The sequence below is a fragment of the Thalassophryne amazonica genome, chromosome 7 (genome assembly GCF_902500255.1).
Source record: "Thalassophryne amazonica chromosome 7, fThaAma1.1, whole genome shotgun sequence".
NCBI classification, from domain to species: domain Eukaryota; kingdom Metazoa; phylum Chordata; class Actinopteri; order Batrachoidiformes; family Batrachoididae; genus Thalassophryne; species Thalassophryne amazonica.
In genome coordinates, this window is record NC_047109.1 from 119,125,429 (window position 1) to 119,148,948 (window position 23,520).

Consider the following 23,520-nt stretch of genomic DNA (forward strand, 5'->3'; position numbering starts at 1 on the left):
TGTGTGCTGGATATTGGGATGTATGAACAGACATAGCAGTCTGTCTCATTAACTGATTGAGCTACAATTGTTGCATAATTGTACCAAGAGTTTTGCTGTAATGGATTGTCTGTGGTATCGTTTTTTTATCTCATCGAGTAGTGCTAGCATCCGTTTAGGTACGTATCTTTTATTGATTTTTGCGAACGCTTCGCTTTGTCTAGCTGTCCCTTGTAACCGGAAATGATGAAGTAAATATATTACCCCTGCTAACAGAAGCAACATTATCATACAACAACAAAAACAAGAGCATTTCTTTCTGCTATGAACCTCTCGGATTTCTCCCTTACGTCGTCTAACTCTTTCTCTCCTCAGCAGGAGCTCTTTGTCCTTCATGTTGATTGGTACAGGCGTCATCTTTAGTGACAGTTCAAAAGGTGCAGTTTATGTGGGCTTAGGGGCTGAAGGTGACAGTTCAGTCTCAGTTCAGTTCAGCAAGGGACTGAGGGAATCTGGAACCTTTTTTTTTATATTTCCCTTCAGTTGTAGTGCATAAATCTGTACTATTATCAGTATGTGTAAGACATGTTGCAAGTGGACTTAAGATAATGTGTCATGTACTCTGTCCTGTGCCCTGTTCTTGACGTTTCTTTTAAACACAGGTGCACAGGATTAGAACAGGATTGTCTTGTCTCCTGTTTTCAAACATGCAGTTTCGTCTGCTTCTGCCTCCTGCTCTGGTCACGTCAGCTTCAGTGCTCTTATTTCAAGCTTGTAGTACGTCTGCTTCTGATCCTGGTCTGAGTTGACAGGCCTCTCCTTGGTCACAGCTGGTTACTCGTCTGCTTCAGGACTCTGATATCTGCTTCAACCTTTGGTCTTTGTCTTTGTAGTAGGATAGATGCACCCAAGATGACCTTTTCCTCTGGGCTGGATGCCTTTTCCTCTGGGCTGGATGCCTTTTCCTCTGGGTTGTCCAGGAGTTTTACCAGCTTACAGTGACTTAGGTGGATCCAGCTCGACCTCTCAGCGATTTTAACTGCAGTTGGTGTTAGTAACACTTGGAATGGCCCTTCCCACTTTGGGCTGGACCAAGATTTCCTTTTGATTACTTTAATGTAGATCCAATCTCCAGGGTGTACTTCCAGAGTCTGTAAGTTGTGATTGTTGTTGTTGTACTTGTGAATTCTGCTGTGATGGATGTTGTACAATTGCGCAGAGGCCAAACGATTAGCATGCTTGTTTCCAGAGTGGAAGTGTTCCGCTTGAAGACCACCCTGCCTGTTCTCTGTAGAATGTGTAGTTGCCTCAGGAAACCCTGTGCCAAGATCAGCATACAGATTGATATCAGATCTGCTGCAGTGACTCTGAAGAAAAAAAGAGAGACACCGAAAAATTCAGTAAACTGGGCATTTTATTAACTGTGTTATTTGTACAAAATTGGCTCCTTTTCATGTATTTGTGAAATTATTTCATATTGTTTTAAAACTCTGGGGTGGTCTGTAGTTTTCCTTTGCCCTGTGTCCGTGTTCAGAGCTGAGGGAGTGATGAGGACCATGACGGTGGAGAAGCTGCTGAAGGGAATGCCAACTCTGCAAAGCCAAATCGACGCGTTGCTGGATTTTGATGTGAGTGACACCAACAGAGAAGAGTGACATTTTACAAGTTCTTTGAAGCACATGCGTGAAAACATTTGGTACGTGGTGTGGCGTCGTCGGTCGTGTCGTCTTTCACAGAGGATTAAATGTAACGTGGTCCTCTATAACAAAGTCATCTGGCCTGACGTTATTGTCGATCTCTGGTGGTGTATGATGGCCTTTTTATTCAGTTTATCTCTGTTAAACACCGTTTCTCAGAGTGGTTTTGTGTTGTGTTCATATTACACTCTGCTACACTTTTCTTTTTGCTTTTCTGTGCACAGGTGCATCCAAAGGACTTGAACAATGGAGTAATAAATGCCTGTTTTCTTCTGCTCTTCAAAGATCTCATCAAGTTATACGCCTGCTATAATGACGGCATCATTAACCTGCTTGGTAAAAAAAAGAAAAAGAGTCTTATTTTCATGTACAACAGAAATAAGAAAATTATTCAGATCTAACAGTTTTAAAACTTCATATATCACAGTTATGGAAACACCGACTTCTGGGGTCCAGAATATCACTATAGTGGAATAGTCATTCCAGAAGCCAGATCCGACTGATCTTGAAGGACACTTGACTCGTTGTGGTAGTTCTCTACAATCAGACTGATTTCACTCTTTCTCCTGTTGGAAAGAGACACCACGCAAAAACATTGCATCCTTGGGTTTGATAAAAATTCTAGAATCTGCATCCAGACCCTCAGCAAATCTGCACTTTTGTTTTGATTATCAAAATCCTATTGGCCTGTTTAATTTGTAATGGACCTAATTAAACTTTTCCGTGTTTATTATGAACTCAGCCCAGTCTTAATTTTTTTTCGTGCTTCCGTCACAAAATGAGTCAAATATTTGTGACAGGGTTTTTTTAACTCACTATAACTAACCCTACTCCTACCCCCCCCACCCTAACCATAACCACCCCGACCCCGCCCCTCGCTTCACTAGCCATCACAGAATGTATTAGAATGAATTTGTGCTGCCGTGACGAAAATGAGGCGGTTTTCGTCACAATATCACAAACCAGTAGATTTATGTATATTTCGTGCTGCTGAATCACAACATGCTGTAAGACCAGGTTGTATAAACTCCAGTTTCAAACCTGCTTCCTTCAGCTGGAGTGGAATTGTGTAGGCATATAAAAATATATACAGTGCACCCAGAAAGTATTCACAGCACTTCACTTTTTCCATGTTTTGTTATGTTACAGCCTTATTACAAAATGGATGAATTTAGTTTTTTCATCAACATTCTACACACAATACCCCATAATGACAATATGAAAAAAGTTTTTTAAGATTTTTGCAAATTTATTAAATATGAAAATAAAAAACTAAGAAATCACATGTACATAAACATTCACAGCCTTCACCATGAGCTCAGGTGCCTCCTGTTTTCTTATTTTCTTATTTATTTATTTAAAAGGGACAGTACATATTAATGAATGGACATGGACGTCACAGAAGCTTACAATACAACCAGCTACAGTACATAGGGGTCACTAACTACTACAACAACAAGACACAAGACTGGACAAGAGACAGGAGACAAGAGGGCAAAAAAGAACGAAGGAGAACTAGAAAGGGCAAGCGGTTCTCTTACACAAACTCAGTCAAAGGAGGGCATGCGGATTAAAAAAAAAAATACAAAATGGCTACAATTACAATACAACTTGAATAAGTTAATTAATTTACAATTCTAATTTCATGCATTTGTATATTTTAAAAACAATAACTTATAAAGTGCTGTGATGCATTAGACATTTCCCTAGTGTTCTTCTTAGTTTCTACAATTGAATTCATGATGTTCACATTTTTAACCCATAATAATATTTTATTCACCATAAGAAAAAACATAAAAATCAATTTAAAATCGAGGGGTGTATTGACATGTAACTCCCCCTACCTCATAAATTTAACTTTCTTAAAGCATTCTTGAATAAAATGACATTATTACAATTCACAATATTTCTATCTAATGAGTTCCAAATTTTTACAATCCTATTAGCCCAAAAGTGTTTACGAATATCAGTTCTACTATAAAAATGGAAAAAATTGTGTTCATGACATCTGCTACTTCTGTAAGGTTTTATACAATTGTTGATGTTTAGTGTAATGAGACCATTCAGCACCTTAAAATACAATAACAAATCTGCTTTAGTGCGTCTGCATTGCAAGGATTCCAACTTCAAAAGTCTAAGTCTATCTGTGTAAGAGAGCCCTGTACAAACATTTAATCCTTGAGTGAAATACCGCTGGACTGCTTCAATGTTGTCTACATTTGTTTTCAACCTAGGTGAACATACACAGTTGGAGATTTCAAGGATAGGCCGAACATAACTTTTACAGTACAGTGATACATAAAACATATAATTATGCCCCTTGAATGTGTTAAAAATATTTCTAATTATAGAATGAGCTTTTCAAATAATAGAATTACAGTGGTTTGAGAATTTCAAATTAGATTCTATAACAACCCCAACATCACAAATACTATCAACGTCAATAACACAATTGTCCATCTTATAGAGGTATGGATGTTTCACATTGCCAATCCGTAAGTACTTTGTTTTGTTTGCATTAAGTTTTAGTTGCCAGCTAGTGGCCCATTCATGTATCCTTAATAAATCAGCTTGTAATGATTCACAATCATTAATAGAGTTGACAGCTTTATACACCTTTGTGTCGTCTGCATACATACCTAGACAGGAGTATAACACCACTGAGTTAATATCAGAAAAACAAATAAACAGCAATGGTCCTAGAACCATGCCCTGGGGAACACCAGAAATGACATCTTTACATGATGACAAACTACCACCAACTTTAACTTGTTGGGTTCTATTAGACAAAAAAATTTCAATCCATCTCAAGTCAGATCCCTGGAAACCATACCTGTCCAATTTATAGAGTAACGTTGAGTGTACAACTGTATCAAAACATTTAGAATAGTCCAAATATATAACATCTGTTTGCAAACCCTTATCAAAATTTGAAGTCCATTCTTCAAGACATTCCAATAAATTAGTTACAGTCGACTTTTTAGGAAGGAAACAATTTTAACCATAGGTTTAATATCGCAACAAAATTTTTCTAATGTAGTATTATAACTAATATTACATTCAGGTATGGTACCATTGTCATGTACAAATACTGAAGAAAAATACTCAGAAAATAATTCAACTTTTTCAGTGTCTGAAATGGCAAAAAATTTCCAGGTCCTTTCATACATGGTATTAAAGATCAAACAGTGTTCTGCTTACGTAAGTAATTAGAGAATTTCTTAGGGTTAGACGATTTGACATCAAACAGTTTCTTTTCAAAATTGCACTAGGCTCGTAAAAATTCTTGCTTGTATGAATTTGCACTATCTTTAAATTTTGCATATTTGAAAGCATTTCTGTTCTTACAGGACCTCTGCCATCTACGTTGTTTTACTCTGCGCAATGTAGTTAATGAATCAGATAGCCAAGGGATATTCTGACTTCCACAAGGTTCCTTATGTGGGACAAACTTACTAATGACTTTATCTATAATACCTTTAAATGTGTGAAAATAATAAGCAGCAAATGAACAGTCCCTACAGATTTCATCCCAGTCTAGGGTAGACAAGTAACTATTAATTAGAGCGTATTCTGCTTGGGCAAAGCAAGACTTTAATATTCTAGGTTTTTCCTCTCTAGAAAACGACTGCATTTTATAAACAATGCTTGCATGATCGCTCAAGGTGAAAGGCTCACCACAATATAATTCTTGAATGAGATTAGGGTCTGAGCATAGGACCAAGTCTAGGATATTATTTCTTCTCGTAGGTGACTGTACACATTGACTGGCACCAACATGAAAACATAAGCTCAAAAAGTCATTTGACACCTGATCAGTGTTGTATAAAGTACCGGAAAATCACACAAGTAAAAGTACAGATACCCATTAAAAATGACTTTGGCAGAAGTTCAAGTCACCGATTGAAATGCTACTCAAGTAAAAGTCTTAAAGTATCTAGTATTATTGTACTTAAGTATGACAAGTAATGTACAACTAAATGTACTCAAGTATTGAAAGTAAAAGTACAAGTAAATGTTAATAATCAAAAATGGACTGATTTTTTTTTTTAATATTAAAGTTTATCTAGGCTTGTCAATGACTGCAGTATTAGTCAAAATACTGAAAATTGTGCACATCACACAAAAACACTTCAGAAACAAGGTTTCAAAACCTAAACTGTTTGAATCTATGTGTATATGTGGCAAAGGGTATTACTGGTTGTGGGGAAGAAGGGGTAGGGATAAATAAGCTGATGCTTCACCCTACCCCTTTTCGGACATGTTGGGTACACAGTAGGAACTTTTTTGTTGTTGTCTTTACTGATCTATCTTGTAATTGTTGTTGTATCAAATGTTCAAAATAAACAGTTTTCATTCATTCATTTTCATTCATTCATTCATTCATTCATTAAACGAGAGTAGGCCACTCACTAGGTGTTCACAGGAAACAGTTATTTATTTCTATATGTATTTATTTATTTTCATAGTTATTTGGTTTTATCTTTTCTGTTGTGTTTTGTTTCATCAGGTTCTTTTTGTCTCTTTCTCTAAAATTGTATTGTAATTGTATTTGTAATTATATTGCATTTTCCACAATCTGCAGATTGTGGAAAATGCACCATTCTAGTCCTATTAGACCTCTCCTCCGCATTTGACACTGTCGATCATAAAATCCTGCAAACAAGACTACGCAATTCGGTTGGTTTGTCAGGGACTGTTCTAGTGTGGTTCATCTCTTATTTGTCAGGTCGTAGCTTTAGTGTCACTGCAAATCAGATCATTTCTGACTCTGCCAGTTTGACGTGTGGTGTACCCCAGGGTTCTGTTTTGGGGCCAATTTTGTTTTTGCTCTATGAAAGACTCGTTAGCAGACTTTTAATGAGCCTTTCATTGGATTCAGGTGTGTTTGAGCAGAGAGACAACTAAGAGTGTCAGGAATGTGGCCACCCCTGCTCTATGTTTTCCCCTTGGGAAAGATTATCCAGGAGTTCGTTGATGTTTCTTATCATTTATTTGCTGATGACATCCAAATTTACTGCTCATTTAAAGCTCCTGAGATCCAGAAATTGGACTCTCTACTGAACTGCCTCGAGAAAATATAACAATGGCTCGGTGCAAATTCACTGCAGTTAAATTCGGATAAAACCGAGGTGCTGGTGGTTGCCCCCGATGACGTCATTCCGGGGAGTAAACAGTATTTAGGTCTTTTGAGCTCATCTGCAAAATCTAGCCTGAGAAACCTAGGTGTTATCTTTGATAAAGAAATGTCATTTGAGCATCATTCCAAGCAGCTCACCAAAAACTGTTTCTACCAGCTGAGGAAGATTTCCAGACTCAGATCAGTTGTTTCAAAAGATGATCTTGAGTTGATTATTCATGCCTTTGTATCTTCTCGTTTGGACTACTGCAACAGTTTGTTTTCCTGTCTGAACAAAAAGGAGCTGTCCTGTCTGCAGCAGGTCCACAATTCTGCAGCAAGGCTGCTCTCGCTCAAGCAGAAGGACTCATATCTCCTATTTTAAAGTCTCCCAGTGTCGTTGTGTTTCCATTTTAAGATCCTAGTATTTTAGAGCTTTGCATGTCCAGGCTCCCTCCTACATTAGAGACCTGTTATGTCCCTACGCTCCCGCTCTGAGCCTGAGGTCAGTGGATCAGAACCTTCTGAGGTCCCTTGTACCCACTTTAAGACCCGAGGAGATCACTCTTTCCAGGCCGTTGCACCAAGGCTTTGTCTCTTCGTTTGCTGGACTCTGTTGATGTTTTTAAGAGCAAACTTAAAACCCTTCTGTTTCTCCAGCCATTCAATCCTTAGTAGCGAGAGGGCTGTTTTATGACCACTGTGTGTGTCTTAGAGTTATTTTATTGTGATGTACATTGTCTTTTGTTCTCAGAATTTTTATCTATGTGTGTCTTTTGTGAAGCACCTTGTGACTTTCCTTGTCTGTTATTGTCTTTTATGTAGACTATTATTGTTGTTGCTATAATATATGAATAAAATAAATTAAAAAAATTACAATTGACTCTTTTACGACAATGAACGCTGAGCCATTAATTATACAGAAAACAAATCAACACAAACGTGCTGATGCGAACAGCTTAATGCTAACTTTAACATTGAAAACGCCATAGACATGCTAACACATTAGCATCGGCCCTGTTTTTAAGTTATGAAATACATCTATCAACTGTTTCAGAAGACCATAACAGGTCGGTTTAACATAAAAATATTAAATATAACTCACAGACATATGCTCTTCAAGGTTTTAGTGTGGAAAAATTAGGATAAAGCGAAATAAGACAATGAATCCACAATTGTAGATTGAAGCACTGCTTCAATTTGCGAATCACTGCTTCGATTGGTTCAAGGTTCAATGCAAAGCCGCACTGCAGAAAAGTTGATTACAGACCCGCTGCAGGTCTGTAATCAATGTAGAGAAATGATCATTTTCCTGACAAGTGCGCAACTGTCACAATCGGCCTGACTTCGTTGCAGTCACTAGTAATCACTGGTGTCTCTGGCTGAAAGCACGACTTTTTTTTGTGTGTGTGTGTGTGTGTGTGTGTGTTTTGTAACGAGTAACGGCATGGCACATAGAAAATGTATTGGAGTAGAAGTATGCAACTAAGGTCGGAAATGTAGTGAAGTAAAAGTGAAAGTAAGCTGAATTAAATGTCCACACCCTCACAAACATTTGGCAGGTCATTAATAAATAATGAAAATAGGATGGGCCCCAAGATGGATCCTTGGGGGACTCCTCGTGCACAATCTAAGTAAGGGAATTTAATTCCATTGACCACAGTGGCTTGTTTTCTGTTTGATAAATAGGATGCCATCCATTTTATGGCATGCTCAGAAAAATTAAACGATTGCAACTTTGATAATCGAACGTTATGGTTCACTAAATCAAACGCTTTTCGCAAATCTAAGAAAACTACTCCTACATAATTATTTTTATCCAGATGATCATCCTTGAGATGTTTCTACAGCTTAATTGGAGTCCACCTGGGTAAATTCAGTTGATTGGACATGATTTGGAAAGACACACACCTGTCTACATATAAGGTCCCACAGTTGACAACCAAGCATGAAGTTAAAGGAATTGTCTGTAGGCATCAGAGACAAGATTGTCTGGAGGCACAAATCTGGGGAAGCGTACAGAAACATTTCTACTGCTTTGAAGGTCCCAATAAGCACAGGAAGCCACTCCTTAGTAAAAGGCACATGGCAGCCCACCTGGAGTTTGACAAAAGGCACCTGAAGGACTCTCAGACCAGGAGAAACGTGTGGTTTCTTAGGTTTTTATTTGTAATAATAAGTCCCTTTACCTGCTCCCTTGCTTTTTGCACCCAGGGTTGCCACAGCAGATGCGAGGTAGATCTGCATGTTGATTTGGAAGTTGTACTGCTAAGCACCGCCCTCTGGTAGTCATCCAGAATTCATAAAACTGTAGTTACATACGTAACTCTTGTTTGACACCAGATGCCCTTCCTGATGCAACTCCACACTACATGGAGAAATGTGGCAGGGTTTGGGTTTGAACAGGGAACTTTCTGCACTGAAACCAAGTGTTCTAACCACCTTAGCCACCATCCCTGCAGTTATTTGTTGTTGTTGTTTGTTTTTTTTTGCAGAGTGGTCAAAAAGACTTTTCCATTGTCGTTATGGGCATTGTGTGTAGAATTTTGAGGGAAAAAATAATTTCATCCCTTTGGCTAATAAGGCTGTACATGCTAACATGCAGGACAGAGACACACTGGACATTAGTGCTGTCAACCGATTATAAATGTTTAATCACGATTAATTGCACAACTGTCCATAGTTAACTTAATTGCACTTTATCTTCAATCCAAGCTGCTCCTTAAGGTTTGTAAAGATTATTTGTTTTTAAAAAAATGAAGTAAACTGATTTTATGTCTTATCAATTCTACTTAGTGCAGCATTGTAGTAGTAAAACTCAGACGCTTGGAGTAATAGTGCCTTAATGATGTTTAACATTATAGAGACTTATTCCAAGCATCTCTATTCTCCAGAAAAGTTTTTTCAGATGAAAAGGAGCCAGTGTAAGGATGGGCTGGAGATCTATAAGAGATTTCTGACACGAATGATTCGAGTTTCTGATTCTTCAAAATTGCTGAGGTAGCTTAATGGACATATCAAAACATCACTGATCAGTAGCCAACGTTTCTACCTTAACCATGTTAAACATCACTTGTTCTGTTTACAGCAAGTGGGAATAGACAAGAACGACATTCCTGAACTTACTCAGGTAAGACTGACAGCCGGCTCATTATTGGTTTGTGAGCGTTTTGAGTGAGTGGAAGCAAACAGCTGCATTTTGTCCATTGTTTGTTGTCTGTCACTGTTGTCCCTCTGAATCCCATGTGCCGAGCCACATTTGATTGATGGGCTTTGCTCCCGCCCCCTTCTCCTTTTGCTTCCAGAGATGCAGATTGTTCATGCTGAGAGTGTGAGTTGTGAGCACAGATGCTTTGGAGAGGAAGGCTAAGATCTGAACTCTGAGTGTGCTGAATTATAGTGCAGTTCACTATCAGATGATCAAAGATCCAGTGATGGTCAATAATCTGAGTGGATAAAGTCCAGTTTGCTAAACAGTGCTGCCATGTGGCTGGATTCTCTTGCTGTTTTTCTGCAGTAAACCCTTTTAGTTTGGAGTTTCCCCGGCAGCTCATAGTAAATGTTGTTTTTGATTCAGCTGAACGCTTCCAGACTGCTGACTTCAAAGTCACGATGGACCGTGTGTCACATGGTTGCTGTGATGTATCTAGTGTGTTGGTGTAGCGTGTCGTGTGCTTTCCACCTCTTGGTTTCAGCTCTCGCCGCCGGCTGTGGCAGTCGTGTGAAAGGGAGAGCCGAGTGCATAAGTCTCTCTTTGCCCCTACAGGGCCTCGACATACACACATCACCTGATGCTAAACGATAAGGGACTCTGAGGACGCTTGGCCCCCAGATATGTGGCATGCGTGGTTATACCCTGGAGCCCTTGAAACAAACCCCCAGCTTTGGGTAAATAGACCCACTGCCTTGTTGGACAATTTCAGTATTGATAAGAACTAATAGTTTCCAACACAATAGGCCCAACAGTGGGTCACGGGTCCTTAAACAGTTTTGTTGGTTGAACAGACAGGTTGTGCTTTTAGCAGAAGTTACAAGGAAGACATTTAACTTTAGCTGCCGTCTGTAGTTTAACATTGCGGTGATAGAATCCCCTATCACTAACGCACAGCGTTTCATCTTGGAAATCGGGTTACAAATTACCTGTGGGCTTGGAGGGCTATTAACAGGCATATCCAAGGCTGAAAAACTGGCCGGGTATCAAACCGGGCACCGAGCCTTACAGGAGTTCTTCTGCTTAACAGTCCGAAAGCTGTCGTCTTTTGCTGGCGGAGCTAAGCTAATGCTAACAGGTGCGCGAACCACCCAGCCACTAAGCTTGTCTGGATTGGCCGTGATGTCTAATTCTACTGAACTAAGAAGGGGCTCCAGTTTAGGGACACGGCTCTCTTAGAGGGCCACCCTTTCTGACAGCATCAGACAAGATTCCTTTAAAGTGTTGTGCACTAAGAGAAGCTAAAAGTGTAGCAAAAAGCTCATGCAAATGAAGCGCTAACAAAAAGCATTAATTAATACACCATGTATTAATTAGAAGTGCACCGTTCAGTCTGGTCGCTGAGGAGTCAATCCGTCTGGGAAAGAGGTCCAACTGGAAACACGCAGGTCATGACGTTGAAAATCTGAAACAAACAGAAACTTTTGGTTGCTTTCTGCTTGTGGACTCTGATGGTCCTCCTCAGCCTCTCTTGCTCAGATGTGCGTTTCAGTTAGATGTTTCCGGCTGTCTTTTGTGCGATACTCTGTAATGGTAGTATTCCTCAGTGTATTACTCTTGTGTTTAATTGTGGGACAGTTTTTTTGTTCTTTTGCTGTATCATCTTTGGTGTGAATCATTTTGCTGAAGTCCTCATTAACCTTTGGCTCTGCTGGAGAGAACATTGCTCCCCCCATTCCTCCAATCACAGCCTTGCTAATCAGGATTTGCAGGATTATGCTGCACACTGTGAAATCATCTTAGGTGATTGACTCCAGTTTGTCTTGTTAAATGCTCACGTTGGTTAGAAGAGATGAATATTCCAGATTGGCGTGTGGACCTTGAATCTTTTCAGTGACATATGTAGAATGGGCCCATCATTTCCTGGTCTTGTGGAGATTTAAAACTGATCAGACACTCTGTGAGATGTTTCCTCAAGCATGACATTGGTGTGTTTTTGCCCCTAACTGCCAGTGCATACATATGGACCATCACCACCACGCCCCCCGAACCTGTGTCCTTTCTCTGACCCAGTAATGAATCCTGTCTGTTGGCAGATGTGAACCTTTTTGTCTTAGGAGATGGGTGTTGCAGAACATAAATTGCTGTGTTGCTGCTTTCGTTTACAGCCAGGGCAGTTTACAGAGATCAGTAAGATGCCTCGAGATGACCTTCACTACCCCCCACAGAATGTAGTCAGGTGAAATAAAGGTCACTTCAGCAGAAACGTCCAACTCTCACTGACAGCTCCCAGCTCAGTAATTAACATTATTGATCGATCTGATCAGAAAGTCCCTTCAGAGACTCTCCCCCCCTTCAGAGTCCCTTCAGAGTTCCTTTGCCCCCCCCCACTTGTGCTTGCCACAGCAGATCTGGATGTTGATTTGGCACAAGTTTTACAGCGGATGCCTTTCCTGGCACAACTCCACATTACATGGAGAATGGATTGGTTTTGAACCAGGAACCTTCTGCACTCTAACCGTTTGGTCACCACGCTGCCCCCCATTGATCAAAGTGAGAACAGTACACCTTAAAAACCTTGACTTTGGGCTTCGTTGTGTAGTTAAACCTCTTACCTTTCAAATCTGGCAGCATGAATGATCTGTGTGATGCAGTAACATCTGATTAACCTCGTGCTGGATATGTCTCTGGAGAGCAGTGAGTTTAATTAAGCATCTCCTTGTGATGTCTGTTTGACCGTGCTTTTATTGTGCAGCATTTGAAAATAGGCTCAGTGCGTTTGATCTCCAGAGCAACGTCAGGAATTCATCCTCATCGTGTTTGTCCAAACCATGCAAAGGTAGTAGACTGATCCTGAGTTCATTTACTGAACATATCTGTGTCACGTGAGGCCTGCTGTGTGTCGGGTGGACAGTCAGCTCATTTATGAGATTTATTCAGTTATTTTGCTTGTTTTATGGCTGGTGGTATATTTGCACAGTCAGGCCAGAATAATGCTGTAGGTCAAATGATATTTAGTAAAAATCATCTCATACACGGTCATGACTTGGTCATATTAGTTCCAAGTAGTCCTCCTGCAAGCAAAAACTAAAAAAAAAAAAAAAAAGCTTTCTTCTTATCTAAAGAATAAACATGAAGAATGAAGAGTTTATGAATATGTTGAACCCCAAAAACCACGGTCCTGGATATGGATTTATTATTATTATCATTATTATTATTATTATTATTAATGTATTTAAGTGGATGTGGAGTAATTTCCAGGTAGTAATTGTTGATTTGATTGAAAGAGAGACCATTAGGGTGAAGAGTGGAAAGGCAGTTGGTCCAGATGACATTCCAGTGGAGGCATGGAAATGTCTGGGAGAGTCGGCAGTGGAGTTTCTAACCAGGTTGTTTAATAAAATCTTGGAAAGTGAGAGGAAGTGTGCTAGTTCCTATTTTTAAGAACAAGAGTGATGTGCAGAGCTGCAGTAACTACAGAGGCATAAAGTTGATGAGCCACAGCATGAACTTACGGGAAAGAGTAGTAGAAGGTAGACTTAGAAAACAGGTGAAGCTCTGTGAGCAGCAATATGGTTTTATGCCGAGAAAGAGCACTACAGATGCAATGTTTGCTCTGAGAATACTGTTGGAGAAGTACAGAGAAGGCCAGAAAGAGTTACATTGTGTGTTTGTGGATTGAGAGAAAGTTCATGATAGGGGGCCAAGAGAAGAGCTGTGGTAGTGTATGAGGAAATCTGGAGTGGCAGAGAAGTATGTTAGGGTAGTGCAGGACATGTACAAGGACAGTGTGACAGCGGTGAGATGTGCAGTCGAAATGACAGACTCATTCAAGGTGGAGGTGGGATTACACCAAGGATCAGCTCTGAGTCCTTTCTTGATGCAGTGGTGATGGACAGGTTGACAGATGAGATCAGACAGGAGTCCCCAAGGACTATGATGTTTGCAGATGACATTGTGATCTGTAGTGGGAGTAGAGAGCAGGTTGGGTTCAACTTGGAGAGGTGGAGATATGCTCTGGAGAGAAGGGGAATGAAAGTCAGTTGGAGCAAGACTGAGTACATGTGTGTGAATGAGAGGGAGCCCAGTGGAATAGTGCAGTTACAAGGAGTAGAAGTGGTGAAAGTAGATGAGTTTAAATTAGGGCTGTTATAAATAACGCGTTAATTATTTGCGTTATTTTTTTCCCCTATAACGCAATAAAATAAATTGATTGCAAAGATTAATTAAAAAAGCGCCCCTTCACTTTGCAGTACCACACGGTCAGTCAGTGGGGCAGCATTACACCCACGTCCAGCGTGCCACCAGAAAGAAGAAAAAGTGGCCCTTTCCTGTGTTTATGCGCTGCTGGTGCTACATCAAGCTAATGATGGAAAATAAAAAAGACACACTGTTAAATGGAAAATTTTGCTTTAAGATACAACCAGATGATGCTTTGGACAAGACAAAGGCGATAAGTGTGCTTTGCAAAGGTGAATTGAGTTACCACCGAAGCAGTACATCACTCACATCACATATCACCTCAAGGCGAGACATCCCGGTGTGTCACTGACTGGAGGGAGGCGGCTTTCGCCAGTCTACATTGCAGGAGTTTGGAGCGAGAGGCGGGACTCTTTCCAGGCAAATCAAAAACAAAATAACAGAAGCTGTTGCTTGTTGGGTCGCTAAAAATTGTCGCCCCATAAATATTGTTGAAGATGCAGGTCTGAGGGATTTGATTCGAGAGGCATCTGGGGACTCCTCTTATCATTTACCCGCTAGGCAAACCGTAATGTCCAGAATAGAGACTCTGTACAAAAACGAGAAAGCAAAATGGCAAAGCATGTTAGAGAAAAGCCCCCTTCATTGCTCTCATGGGAGATCATTGGACTTCTGTTAGCAATGATAACTATTTGTAGCAATGATAAGTATTTGGGTGTCACAGCTCACTTTATTGATGACAACTGGTGTCTACAATCCTTTGCATTAACAGTGAGTAAGTCAAACGAGCGCCACTATGCAGAAGTACGTGCACAACACTTTCAGGCTGTTGCTCAAGAATGGAACACAGAGACAAAATTAACGACACTTGGGACAGACACTGCTCGGAACATGACAGCAGCTGTAAGACTACTTCCATATGAACATCTGCCTTGCACTGCACACGCTCTACAACGTGCAATAACAGTGTCACTACGTGACAGCGGATTTGATGCTGTTTTAGCCAAATGCAGAAAAATTATCAGTCATTTCAAGCACAACCCATCTAATGCACGAGAGTTGAATGAACATACAAAAAGAAGAACCCCTGAATCAAGACGTACCCACTAGATGGAACTCCACTTTACACATGATCAAAAGGATCCAACAGAACAAAGCACCAACAGAGACAACCCTAACCCTAACCCTGTCCCAGCAGAAGGGCAACGTGTCCATGCTAACTGAGTCTGAACTGGCAAAGCTGAAGAAGTTGGAGAAGCTACTTGAACCATGCAGGTGTGTTTTATTACAGTTTCAGTGTATTATATTTGTATTTTATTTGCAATTAAATTAATTATTTGTAAGTTAATTATATTGAACAATTAAATGATGTAAAAAATAGACAAAAGTGTGTGTGTGTGTGTCTGTTGAATTAATACTGTTATTTTATGTCTGTTTTCACAGGTATGTCACTGAAACTTTGGGTGGGCAGCACTACATCTCCTGTTCTGTGGTTTTGCCAGCCTTCTGCCACTTGTTCAGAGTCATGGAGCCATCAGATGATGATACTGTCAACATCATAAAATTCAAAAAAGCTTTTTCTGAAGACCTGGCTCAAAGAAAGGAGAACTCCAATCTCACTTGGCTCAAGATTGCTACTGCACTTGATCCCAGGTTTAAGGATTTAAAATGCCTGCCTAAACCTGACAGAGGTGAAGTGTGGAATTCCTTAAGCACCCTCCTCAGAGATGATGGTAATGTCCAGGTCCAGGGTGCGGAAACAACAGGGTGTGAAACTACAGAGGAATCACCACTAAAGAAGAGGAGAATGTCCATCTTTTTGGTTGCATCATCTGATTCAGACACAGATGAGGAAGCTGAGTCCGTTCAAACTTCACTGGACCGCTACAAATCAGAATCCAAAAGTGACCCGGATCAGTGCCCACTGGAGTGGTGGTCAAAAAGAAAGGACTCATACCCTAGACTAGCACATCTTGCCCGCAAATATTTCACATCACCTGCCAACACTGTGCCCTGTCAGAGGCTATTCTCCCTCTCCGGCCACATTCTTCAGAAAAAGAGAGCTGCTCTCTCTTCTACAAATGTTGACAGACTGGTGTGTCTGAGTAGTTGGCTGAATGTAAAGGAGGAGTAGACTTGATTTCCAAAATTAAACTAAAATGTTTTGCAAGGTTATAAATTGCACTAATGCACATGTTCTAAATCAAAAGATGAATGTATCACCAATGCACTTTTGTTAAGCTTTTCAGGTAAGCTGTAGTATTTAATTTCAGTTATTTAAAGTTACATGTTTGCCAGAGGAAAGAGATGATCTGAGGTTGGAAGATGTAAATTTGCAAAAGAAGCCAGTTTCAAGTTCATGTCACAGCTTTTAAGTGTGACATAAAAAAAACAAATAAACAAAGCCCCCTTTGTGAAACTAATGACTTTGTGTATTTATTATAACTTGATTTAAAATGAGATTAATCACGATTAATCGCGATAAATTTTTTCCAAATTTGCGATTAATTAGTTAATTTTAATTAATCGATTAACAGCCCTAGTTTAAATATTTTAAATAACTGTCCAAAGTAATGGAGAGTGTGGCAGAGAGGTGAAGAAGAGAGTGCAGGCAGGGTGGAGTGGGTGGAGAAAGGTGGCAGGAGTGATTTGTGATTGAAGAATATCAGCAAGAGTGAAGGAGGAAGTTTTCAAGACAGTAGTGAGACCAGCTATATGGACATCTTAGAGACAGTGACACTAACAAAAAGACAAGAGGTGGAGCTGGAGGTGGACAGGATTTGGAATGAACATATCAGAGGGACAGCTCAGGTGGGACGGTTTGGAGACAAAGATTGGAGATTGAGATGGTTTGGACATGTGCAGAAGAGGGACCCAGGGTATATAGGGAGAAGGATGCTGAGGATGGAACCACCAGGCAGGAGGAAAAGAGGGAGGCCAAAGAGGAGGTTTATGGATGTGCTGAGGGAGGACATGCAGGTGGTTGGTGTGACAGAGGAAGATACAGAGGACAGGGTGAGATGGAAACGATTGATCTGCTGTGGCGCCCCCTAATGGAGCAGCTGAAAGAAGAAGAAGATTGAAAGAGAGACTACTGTTTACAGTATGAATGGATGAGTCTGTTTTGAAAGTGAACGCACAGTGCGTCATGACAAACATTAAATTCCACGATTTTGTAATTTATAATGTAACTTGGTGTGTCTCCATCAGTTAGAGCTTTGGACACCAGTTCCAACAACCATCATAGATGATGTGAACATTAATCTGTGTACAGAGACGTTTTCTTCATGAACAAAATGTGATACCATGTTGAAGGTTTGACTGTTCTCATACTGAGGCCTCTGAAAGTGGGCGTGTCACCACCACCTCGTGTGGCACAAACTTACCACCCATAAATTATGAGGTGTATCTGTCCCTTCTTAATATTTAAGTATGATGGCCATCCCAGGGTGTAGTTATAGCAACGAGTTGTTCACTGAAGGATTCCACAGGGGTCAACATTTAAAAATGCTCCAATAGACTTGAAAAGTACACTATATTATCTGCCGGATCATAAAGGCACTAAAAACTGTGATTGAATGTTCTGGAGTTATGGGGTTAAAACAGCAAAAATTGAGACAAAGTGTTGTGTGGGCCGCTGAAGAGGAGGTACTGCTGGCCCACCACCACCAGAGGGCGTCCTGCCTGGAGTGCGGGCTCCAGGCACCAGAGGGCGCCGCCGCCCCACAGGAGCAGCCTCGGTAACAGCTGTCACCCATCACCTGAGACAGCTGACGGCAATTATCACTGGGGTATATCAGCAGGACGGCATCTCCACCTCATCGCCGAGATATCGTTTCTACCGGAGAGGTAACATATCGAAGCATACAGAGTACATATTTTTGACTGAGCTAGTTTATTGGATTACTGTTCCAACGAGAGGTGGAGGTACCTTTCCTGCCGTTCGGAGTTCTGGGTGCAAACGCGCCCCCATCTAACTGTTCTTTTCCCCTCGCCAGCAGTACCAGGTCCGACACGCGGAGGCAGTGGCCACCTGGGAGTTCGGGACTTGGCGGCTCCAGTATTCCCGGGGTCCTGTGGCGGAGGAAGCCGTGTGGTTCCGGTCTTACCTTGGAGAGGCGTCTCCTATCTTCGAGCCTGCCCACACGACACTTTTGTGTATTGACTGTTGTCCATTTCTGTAATTGGTTGTATTCGTTGTGCACATTCACAACAGTAAAGCGTTGTTATTTTGACTTACTCCATTGTCCGTTCATTTGCGCCCCCTGTTGTGGGTCCGTGCTCCTACACTTTCCCAACACAAAGGTCAGTTTCAATTTGTACAGGGGTCAAGCGTTAAAGTTGCACCAGTTTGATGAAAAAGTTTGATTAATAGGATTCTAAAAATGAATAGTTTGGACCATCTGACATGCTTAGTTACTGTATCATGTTATGTGTCATATACGAGGTCTGTTAGAAAAGTATCCGAGCTTTTTATTTTTTGCAAAAACCATATGGATATGAATTACATGTGATTGCATCAGACAAGCTTGAACCTTCGTGCGCATGCGTGAGTTTTTTCACGCCTGTCGGTTGCGTCATTCGCCTGTGAGCAGGCTTTGTGTGAGCAGTGGTCCACCCCTCTCATCGGATTTTTATTGCGAATAAATGTCTGAACGATTTGGAGCTTTGCTGCATCAATTTTTTCCAGAAACTGTGAGAGACCTCCAGGTGGACACCGTTAGGAAAATTTAGATGGCTTTCAGGGACCATTTTATGGGGATTATACAGATTAAGGAGTGTTACTGCTGCTTTAAGGACGGCCCACAGCGTCTGAGAGCGCGGCGCGCTCCGAGCGCCGATCGACAGGCTGAAACCCCGCTGAAACAACCAGATCATTTCCAACGTGAAGGCTTTGTTGATCCGGGACGTTGTCTGACTTCCACAAAAAAGGCGTAAGGCGTGGACATCAGCACTTTTTCGGCACATTCCGCTGTTAGAGGAGTTTTTTTCATGGAAAAAGAAGTGGACAGATGCGCCACCGTGCCGCTCATGGCGCGGGACAAAACCACCTCCATGTTGGTCTCACAGGACGGCTTTGTGATGGATTTCAGATGGCTTCCGGTTGCTTTTTAGTCGTATGACTATCCGAGAAATTGTGCATGAGCTGGACATGCCAGAACATGTCCTGTGAGGTTTCATCACGGCGTTGCTTTGTGCCATGCGGCTCCGCCGCGACGTGTGGAATTCCTCCGCATGTCTGTCTCAGTGTGTGGAAAAAGTGCTGATGTCCACGTCTTCCGCAATTTCTGTGCTAGTCAGACGACGTCCCGGATAAAACACAGCGTCCAGTTTTTTTGTTGTTGTTGTTATTACTTAAATTTTATTTCCTTTTGGACAAAAGCAAAAGAAGAAGATTAAAAAAAGATTTTTACAACAATGATGTCGCTTAACATTTCAAGTCAGAATACAAAATGTATTATCTTGTCAATTGGAACACAGTGGCTCTTTTTTAGATTACAATCCCAGAGAAAAGGTCGAATGAGGAGGCAAAACCATCAATCACATCCCTTATTTCTTCCAGAATGAATTCCATTTTGCCCATTTGGTGATATATACATCTTTTTTCAGTCTCAGATGGAAGGTCAGTCTCTCTAACTCATGAATGCCTTTGACTATTTTTAGCCAATTTTCTATGGTTGCTAGTAACTTCTTTTTTATTGCGACAGTTAGTATTTTAAGAAGATATCTATCATTTCCTATTATTTCTTCTGGGAGGTCCTCCAAATATAAAGCTGAACATGAAAATGGGATTTGCTGTCCAAGAATCTGCTGCATAATGTTCCAAATGCTAACCCAAAACTGATGTATCTTGGGGCAGCTCCAGAAGATGTGGTGGTGATTCGCCTCTCCATTCCCACAACCCCTCCTACATGCATGGTCTGCTGAAGATAAAAAGGTCTTCATTTTAGGAGTAATAAAAAAAAACGGACAAGAGTCTTTCAACTGAATTCACACCAATACGTAGAGCAGGAAGTAGAAAAGACAGTTTCACACACATTCTCCCACTGTTGATTGGTTCTCTGAGCACTAAGTTCTTTCTCCCATTTCTCCTTGATATAGTTTGTGGATGCTGCCCTATCCTTAGCCGTTCCCTGGTAAAGCTTAGAGAGTACAGACTTCACGTTTCCACTATATGCACATATCATTAACTGCATGATTTCACTAGATTCTTTAGCTGTGCTTTCTTTTAAGAAGTATTAGTGTATTTGTAAGTATCTGAAGAAATCACGCTTGTCAAATTTGTATTTATCTTTTAATGCCTCTGTGTGCAATCCATCAGAGTTTTTTTGACTTGTTCCATAAGTTTAATTGCTTCATAATATCAAACCATGCGTGTAAGGTATATAAGGTGATGGGGTTCAAGTGGTCCTGATAAAATAGTGTTAATTTATGATCAGCAATCATGGCTTGGATCCCCTTACAATCTCTTTCCATCTCCTTCCACCTAGCCTCATCCACTGTTACACCAAGCAATCACAGTTCTTATTCGGGCAGAATAATAGTAATTAGTAATGACAAGTGTACTATATTTAACCCTTGGTTTTTACCATTCCAGATAAAGCACAAGATTTGTTTATCCCATTCATGAAACTGGCTCCATTTGTTAATTCTCTTAGCTCAGTCAATAATTTTTTAAGAAAGAATACGTACAGCTTTTATCATAGAGCCTATTAGACCTCTTGTGCAACAAATCCAGTGTAGATTCTACTAGGGGAGCTATGACCACTACCTTTGCACCCCCCCCCGGACTAAACCGAACCAACATTTTTAGGTTCCTTAGATGACCCCAAAACACAATCAGGATGTTCCCAAAAATAAAAACTAGCCTCAAGCCAGTTATCCAAGATGGCGTCCAAGATGGCCACCAAAAAAGGGTTTTTTCCACTAAAACACCCTTAAACAACATATAAACGACTTAAATATCACAGAGATTCAATGATAAGGGTCTATTGGTGGCCATTTTGGACGCCATTTTTAACCTTAAATCCATGAATGGATTTAGTTTAGGCGCAAATGAGTTTGCTGTGACCTGCAATGGTCTTCCCATTGAATCTCTGTGATATTTAAGTTTATATATTATTTAAAGGTGTTTTAGTGAAAAACCCTATTTTGGCAGCCATCTTGGATGCCATCTTGGATAACTGGCTTGAGGCCAGTTTTTATTTTTGGCAACATCCTGATTGTGTTTTGGGGTCATTTAAGGAACCTAAAAAAGTTGGTTTGGTTTAGTCCTGGGGTGGGGGTGGGGGTGGGGGGGTTGCAAAGGTATTGGTCGTAGCTCCCCTAGTATTCCTTTCACATTATATTTTAAACGGTGAGATCATTAAGTTAAATTGCGTCACAGGGCAACAAGCCATTGACTTGTTTTTATAATTTTAAGAAATTGTCTATTGAATTTCAGTGTAATGGTATCACTGATTCTTTACTATATCTCTTATTTCACGATAATTTCATAAAACCATGGTCTGCTGAGTTTACTCTCTTCAGTTTATTCACTAAGTCATTTTAATTGTGCTATAGTTTTTTATTAGATGTTTTTATTGTACGTTTTTATTGTCGCATGTTATTCTTGTTTGTGTGGATGTTATTTTCCCCAATTTTGGGGTTTTTAATAAAGAAATAAAAAAGAATTGTATTTTTGACAAATAATGTGGAATACGTCTCAACATGATTGAAACATTTTGTAAATGTTGACCCCCGTGTGATCCTTCGTTGACCCCACCCTAGGATGGCCATCATAGATTTTACTGTAGGTCATGGTACACTGAGTCTGGATTGTCTTTTTTTTTTTTTGGAACCTTAAGTGGTGCTTTTTGGACTATTTGGTGAAAAAAATGGTCAGATATATGATTAGATTGTATACATAAAGATACCAGATTAAAAAGTCTCTTATACTTTGTTCAAGTCCCCCTTGATAGGTGACCAAAATGCCATATCAAAGGTTGCCACCTTGGGTGGTCGTGATCGACCTTTGTGGCCCACAGCCAGACCATCAGTCTTATCTCCAGCCTACATCCCAACTCTTAACCACATAGTAGGATATTTTTTTGAGAAGATGTCCATGCATGGTTAGAATCTTCTCTGAGTGTACCAAGGACTATCTGGATGATGACCAGTGACTCATTCTGCAGGCCCCAGAAAGTCTTCTGGAGTCCCTGGAGACCCACCTCAACACTTTGGAGGGGAAGAAACCGTAAGTAGTTAAATGTTTCTGCAACCTGTTTTGATGGTGAGCTGTCAGTCAGCAGGTTGACGATGATGAAGCTCTGACAGTTTTCTGTTCCAGCCCTGCTTAAAGCTGTGCTTCCAGGCTGGTTTCAGTCTTTCTCTGTGTGAACTGATGGATATTCTGTCACTTCTCTAACATGCACTTTCCTCTCTTTCCCCAACTCAGAGAGGATAAGTGAGTATCGTGTGCACAGTGGAACAGCACCATTCTTTATTTCATCGTTTTATTTTGTATTTGGTTTAATTATGATCTGGTCTGTGATTGTCTGGATGCACGTGGACATTTTTAATTTGTCATAATATTGTTGCAACTGCAGATCTATGGATAACATGCTGTTCCTTATGTTTTTGTGCTATACAATGTTTCACCTTAAACACATTATGAACATGCGATAACATCACAATGAACATCTTTATCATCATCTCGTGATGAGCCTCGACTTTTACAAAGCTTCACATGCATGCTGTTCGGAAACACTTCCCTTTTACTTTCTCTCTAATTTTGTAGAAGGAAGCTTTGTTGAAGTGGAGATGTCCCAAAGATGTTCTGACTCAGCAGTGCCGTCTCATTTTAATTACAGATGGTTACTAAGTGGAATTGCTTTGAAATCCTGCCTGATTCTCAAGGATAGAGTCTGTCTCCCGTCTGAATAAGCAGCTATTCTGTCATTGAGCATCATCGATCTTTTTAACTTATGTGCCAACATTGTTTTTGCAGGTCGCCCACCAAGGTAAGTTATCTTTTCTTCATTGTGTTCATCACTATTATGTGATTATGTCACAGTTTTTAAATGCATGCCGCATTCCTTCAGTTCCACAATTAGCAAAGTAAAAAAATGTTAATGGATAAATGTTGAAGAGATTATATTTAGAAAAACAGAAGAAGTAATTCTTTCACATTTAAATATGTTGGAGTTTCACATTAAACATCCACAAAGTCTCAGACTGTTGTGCAATACCTGCTCTCCTGCTTGGCCTGGTAGCATACATGTATGCTATAACCGGTGACCCCAACGCAGAGAACCACAACAATGGCAGCGTAGAAGCTGGTTTATTATATAAAGTCCCAGCAGGGTGTATTAGAGCACTCTGAATCAAGAGTC

General features: G+C 40.5%; 1 protein-coding gene across 1 annotated transcript in view; it reads left to right on the top strand.

Annotated features, from left to right (window-relative positions):
- snap91a (synaptosome associated protein 91a) overlaps positions 1–23,520 on the top strand; it is a 222,445-nt gene that overhangs the window by 93,993 nt on the left and 104,932 nt on the right. The window contains 8 exon segments of the mRNA XM_034175421.1: positions 1,514–1,607; positions 1,901–2,012; positions 9,690–9,773; positions 9,776–9,795; positions 9,884–9,925; positions 22,321–22,382; positions 22,584–22,592; positions 23,136–23,148. Coding sequence (XP_034031312.1) covers positions 1,514–1,607; positions 1,901–2,012; positions 9,690–9,773; positions 9,776–9,795; positions 9,884–9,925; positions 22,321–22,382; positions 22,584–22,592; positions 23,136–23,148 — 436 coding nt within the window.